General features: G+C 43.5%; 1 protein-coding gene across 5 annotated transcripts in view; it reads left to right on the top strand.

Moving 5' to 3' along the window:
- The first annotated feature begins 734 nt into the window (after positions 1 to 734).
- FBLN1 (fibulin 1) overlaps positions 735 to 6,000 on the top strand; it is an 80,888-nt gene continuing 75,622 nt past the window's right edge. The window contains exons 1-2 of one of the 5 annotated variants that reach the window (XM_065672811.1): positions 735 to 805; positions 1,472 to 1,674. In XM_065672811.1, coding sequence (XP_065528883.1) covers positions 1,599 to 1,674 — 76 coding nt within the window. In that variant the 5' untranslated portion in view covers positions 735 to 805; positions 1,472 to 1,598. Of the gene's footprint in view, positions 806 to 903; positions 1,113 to 1,276; positions 1,675 to 2,096; positions 2,179 to 6,000 lie in introns of those variants that run through there. The other 4 variants (XM_065672806.1, XM_065672815.1, XM_065672802.1 and 1 more) reach the window with 4 other exon arrangements.

Raw genomic sequence — 6,000 nt, 5'->3', positions numbered from 1 at the left:
AAGCATATTTTGGATGATAAAAGTTTTCAAGAGCTCATGGGGATACAGGATAAATAAGTGGAAGAGGAATCCACTGGAGGCTCCTAAGTACACAGAAACCACATGCCACTGAGGAAATGCTCCAAACTCAAAGCAGCTGAAGGCTGGGACAGCAGTTGGGAGAATTATCATGTGTGTTTCCCTTGTTCATACTCTTCCTTTGGAGACCATTTAGGATCATTGCTGAAAACGGGCTATTGGGATAGTTGAATGCTTGGCCGTATGGCTATTTTTATCACAGAATAGTAAAAAGATCTGGGCCAGAAAAGACCTTACAGATCATGTAGTTCCAACCCCCCCAGCCATGAGCAGGGACACCTTCCACTAAACCACATTGCTCAAAGTCCCATCCAGCCCCATTTATGCTCTTGAGTAAGAAAAGGGAAGAGCAAGTAACCTGGTGGTGAACAAAACATGCACACTTTCAACTCTTACTGCCTTAAATACTTTTCCCAGTTGGACATTTTGAAAAGAGATACTCAAAAATTGCATTACTGAGCAGCTGCAAGAGGAACAGTCTAACCAGAGTCCATGTGTCACAACGACCAAACACACACTGATTTCCAACTGTTTGAGTAAAACTGAGGGCAAAGTATAAAAGGTGATGAACTCTCCATTTGTTTCCATGCACGTTTGCCTGTAAATATTATCCCCCTCATTATCTTACAAGATCTTTGCAACAGCATAGCCAACTGGGCGCTTTCAACTCCAGCTCTTCCTTTGACCGCTATCAATGTTTGTGTTCCTGTTTAAATAAGATAAGGAGGTTTGTTTGGTTTGTGGGTTTTTTTTTTTTTTTGTTTTTTTTTAAAGGGGGGGCTAAGATGGGGGAGGGAGGAGAGAGTAGCGCTGACTGCCGCATTTGGGTTGAAATTCTCATCCTGACTTTTTAAGGAACGGGGAAGGAGGGATTTCCCCACCCCCCAATGAATTTCATTGAAAGATTCTAGAATATCCCTCCTTTATAAAATCCTTTTTTATTGACAAAAGTTGTGTTGGAGCAAAATCCACGGAAAGACCAAGAATGGCGATTGAAAATCTCTCCAGAGGTTAAACCTTTCCTTCTCTGCTAGGTGGCTTCTTTTGTTTTGTTTTGCCTTTGTTTGTGGCTTTCTCCTCCTTGGCACCGAGAGAAGTCGCTGCGCTTCTCCTTCACAGAACCAGTCACGCCGGCCCTAGACTCACGCTGAGGATCTGTAAAGTTTTCCGAGCTAAAGGGAGTCACTTTTACAGCGGGGGGTGTGTGCGTGGGGTGGCGGGGAAGAGAGGTAGGGTATCAGCAGCAACGGGGCTCTGCCGCCGAGTTGTAGTGGCAGCTCTGTTCTGCTGAGCACTTGCAGGCGGTATAATTAACCAGGCAGGCAGTGAATTAAATCTTTGTAAAGCCCACCGAGTGGGGGGTTCCTGCAAACTCTTTTCCAACCGGTCTCAGGCGGCTGGGATAACATCAGAAACAGCAGGAGCAACAAGCGAAAAGGAAGGAGCCCGCTGGACGCTGCAGGAGAGCCAAGTCAAGCTCGGTGTGAGTGCTCCCGCTGACGGGCAGCTGCGGGCGGCCGATGGACAACCTCCGCGGGGCCCGGCAGCTGCGGCTGCTCTTGCTCCTGGCGCTGGTGCCTTCGCTCCGGAGCCAAGGTAAGTGCGGGGATCGGCACGAAGCCCAGCCGCGGGCGTCCGCCGGACTGCTCTGCGCTTAGCTCCCCCTTCTCTCGCCGCCTCCCCGGTGCCCGTGGGCCCGGCTCTGGAGCCGGGGCTAGCGGCGGGGGAGACTGTGGGCGACTGTGGGCGACGGGACGCCTCACTGCCCCAGTGGTACCCGCTCCGGTGGGAGCGGGCGGCCGCGCCCCGGACAGCGAGCTGTGAGCTGCGGATTCGTAGGGCAGTTGGTCCTCTGATCTTCCCCTGGTGTTCCCCTCCACCCCCACCTTTCCCGTACCCTTGGGCGTCCAGGGCAGGCTTTAAAGCGCCTCTGCCACGTTCAAGTGAGCTGAAAGGCGTGGCGTGCACCGGTTCCGCTGCAGCTACCCACTGCTGTCGGCTCCTGCTGCCCCCCGGGATCGCCGCCCCCGGAGCGCTTTAGTTGTGCTCTGGAGGGTCGATGCGAGGCTGCGCCGAGACGGACTTGGCCAGCAGGAATTGGTGAGTGGGTCCTTTGCGAGGCCGAACAGCGCTGTCCTCCCGGAGAACCAGCCGGCCGGGCACCCGCGGGCGGCCACGGGGCTCTTGCAAGCCGATGTTCCAATAGCGTCACAAATGTCCCATGTCGGAGTGCTGGCGCTGTCGCACGGTGCCCCTCTGCAACGAAAGGTGCCCGGTGCATATGGGGTTCGGGTGAAATTGCGCACCGTGATGTCTCCCAAAACGGGTGGTCAAGGGAAGTGTCAGATCTGATCTGCAGGGGACCAAATTACATCCCCCCAAAAATGGAAACAGGAGCAGGAGTTACTTGAAATCTCAGTGGAGCAGGAGGAACAAAGGATGCAGACTTTTTGAAGATAAAATGTGAAACATTTATGAATTACGGTGTGTGATGTAGCTGCTTTTGAAAGCAGGGATCTGTGTCCAGGCCATGGCTCCCTTCCCATACTACACACTTTCCCCCTGTTGTCTCAATACTGTATAAAAAAAGGATATTCAGTTAATTTAATTCAGTGTAGCAATCCAGTGCAAATAGAACTGGTAAGATATGACAAAGAAACTACTTCTCATATGGTGATAATGCATTTATCATAGCTAACAGGTAAGTGACTTTTTCTATTAGAGGAAGCCCGAGGGGGCCATTCAGACTTGAGGCTTGATTGTGCTGTAGTCCAGGCAAACATTTAGAAACATATGGTCTCTGGCATAGGCCTAACAATGGCAGACAAAAGACAGTGAAGTAAGTTGTTACTATCATAGTGTTTTGGCTCTTCAATTTTCATATAGAAGATATCACAGATATCCTTCAGAATATTTGCTTTTTGATAGGAAGATGTTAGCCACTCCTTTTAAAGAAGGAGGGAAAAATAAAGGTTGGAAAAGCAACATTTAGAGCCAGAATCCTCAGATCACTCCTAATTTCTCTCAGACAACAGTACATCACCAAAAATGTGGCTTTGATGTATCACAGTGATCAGACATAGTAATTTTAAGCATTCTGCGTTATGGTAAAACGTGGAAGAATTTAATCTTGTAATCTCTGCACATTTAACCTTAATTACTGGACTACTTCTTAGAAAAAGGGTAAGTAAGTAGATATATAAGTTCAGGTTTTCACAGTTTTGTTTTTTCTTAACACAAAATATATCCAAATTTGTCTGTAAAAGGTATACCAGGATTTTATTTTCCAATAGAAATCAGTACTCTAATTTGCTGAGAATTTCTACATCTATAGAATTTTGAATGCAATACACTAGATGAAATTAGATTTAAGTGTCTAAAACCAGATGACAGTCCTTGCTTAGGACACTACATTTTGAAGGGTAGATTTCACTCAGGTGAAATAGTTGTTGGTAATTGTAATTGCTGTAAGAAAGATGCTTTTTTTTCTGCATTATTTCACATGGCCGTCTGTGTTTTGCAGGCAAATGAAGTAATTACCTTCTGAGATCATGTTGTTTAAGTGCAGGCTCTTTGGGAGAGTGCCTCCATTCCTCTGTGTGAAGAGAATAAGGGGTTTGGGGCAAAGACAAGCTCCTTAGTGCTTTAGTAATACAATTGCCAAGTTACTAGGGCAATATATTTCTGAAACAGCTTCCTCCTAAGCTTTTTACCATCAGGTTTCTTGATTGCTTTTCATTACTAATGAATCACCAAATCATCAGTATCTATTACTTAAAGTCCTCATTCTGAAAAAAAACTCCAAGGGACTGCTGCCTTCAGTGGAACTGTCCAGTGCATGTGAATATGAATACACACATCATTCTTTGCAAGCGTGAGGGTCTTAAAAACCTTCTAAATTTTATAATGCAAACTTATTTTATTGCAAAATTTGCATTTTTTAAAACCATTTTGTTTGTTGTTGTTGTTTTCCTTATAATATAAACTGCCATCTACTGAAGAATATGAATTGTTCACATCATGTCCAGTCACTGTCTGAATAGTTCATCCTCAAGCTGCACCTTTGGCACGTCTTGGTACTACAGGCACAGACAGTTTAACTCACTAAACATCTGGAAACATGTCGATTCAGGGTGAGCTTAGAGTTTGTAATAAAAAAAATGTTCCACTGACTTTGTGGAATGAGTTTTATTTTAAGATTATGATTTTTACATGTGCATTTATAGCAATAAATTTGTAAGAAGTGTATGGGTGGAGGCAGAACTTACAAAAGGCTAAATCTGTGCTTTCTTGCCTTCTATCATAGATAAAATCTCCTCCCACAATCACATAGTACCAAAAAAATACAATTCTAAAACATGACTGCTATCTCTGAATTAGTTTTAAGTTGAGGTTTTTTGTAATAGTCCATTTTCAGACATGACATTTTACTGCAGTTGGGGAAGAGCAAAATGTTAAAACTCTTGGTTTTCATCTGTGTAATTGAAAGCAGACTTGTTAGTGAAATCCAAGATGAAAATCCATAAACTAGCTTATCAAGTTACTGCAGTATACTTATACCATTCTGTCAGATTTCAGGCACTACCTGATAGCAGGTCAATGCATTTTCGAAAGTTATTTATTTATTGTTGCACTTTAGCCCATTCTGCAAGTTTCATATCAACTTTACATGTGTTTTTAATAGATAGTTGTATTGAGACCAACTTGTTCTATAATACTTTTATTAACATTTTCTGAAGGATGTGTGTTAGCCCTCTGGGAGTTGACAGAAATAGAATTACCTGGGACCATGAAAGAATTTAAGTTTGGTTTTGTGAGTTATGGATAGATCTAAAGAAGTAGGTGACAAAATCAATTCAGTAAACAGAGGACATGGATTTACTAGATCTAGTAAAATATCTGTAGAGAATAAAAGGGGATGAGACAGAGAAGATCAAGAAAGAGAGCTGAAATCCAAATAAAAAACCATCAGAGCATAGTCAGGAATTTTAATGGTAGCATAGAGTGGTTTAGGATGAAAGAGATAAATGAACAAAAGCTTTTCTGAAAAAGGTAGCAAAAAGTGATGGTTGGCAGTGACAGGGAGTAAGGAAAATGAGCAAAGTTAAGAAAGAACAAATTAAGAAGGTCATTTTAGCCAGAATGGGCAAAAGTTCTTGTAAAGCACTCAGAAAATATCAGGCACATGTATTTATGTGTCTATTTGATGGAAAGAAGTAGGCCAGCTGTTGAGATTTCAATAGTCATCACATATAATTAAACTGGGAGGGTGGATAACAGTGCTCCAAGCTATAGAGGTGAGGGTGCAGTATTGAGAAGATTGCAGGCTGAGAAAGGATGGGAAAGTTGTCCACAAAGAAGTCCATGAAGGAGTTGTCAGGAGAAAAGGGAATACAGAGGAATAGGGCACAAGAAACAAAACAAGAATATATAGGAGAGAAAGGGTCATTACAGATCAGTGAAGAGCCCTAGAAAAATGTAAAGAATTTCTGGCCATAATATTTTGCGAGTACAAATTAGTTTAAAAATGCTCTGAATAATGTCAAGCAAGTGGAGGAGTAATCAAAGTAGTACTTACAAAGATGATGTGCTGGGTAATTTACAGTGACAGGGAGAGCGTGTACAGTAACTGTGACAGAAAACTGCCTGTTTATACACTTGGTGAGGATTTTTATCCTGCTGAATTAATTTCTGGCAAGTCACTGGAACAGTCCAGTAAAAGTTGGAAAAGTCTTTTCTGATCAACTGCATTCACCAGTCCTAAAGAAGGATCTCCAGTGCTAATGCTTTCCTGAATTCATAGATTTGTATTTGTAATAGACCAGGTTGGATGTGGCTTTGAGCAACCTGGTCTAGTGGCAGGTGTCCCTGCCTGTGGCAGGGGGTTTGGAACTAGATTATCTTCAGGGTCCCTTCCAATCC

The sequence above is a fragment of the Lathamus discolor genome, chromosome 1 (genome assembly GCF_037157495.1).
Source record: "Lathamus discolor isolate bLatDis1 chromosome 1, bLatDis1.hap1, whole genome shotgun sequence".
Taxonomy (NCBI): Eukaryota; Metazoa; Chordata; class Aves; order Psittaciformes; family Psittacidae; genus Lathamus; species Lathamus discolor.
This window is presented reverse-complemented; position numbering and strand designations above follow the sequence as displayed.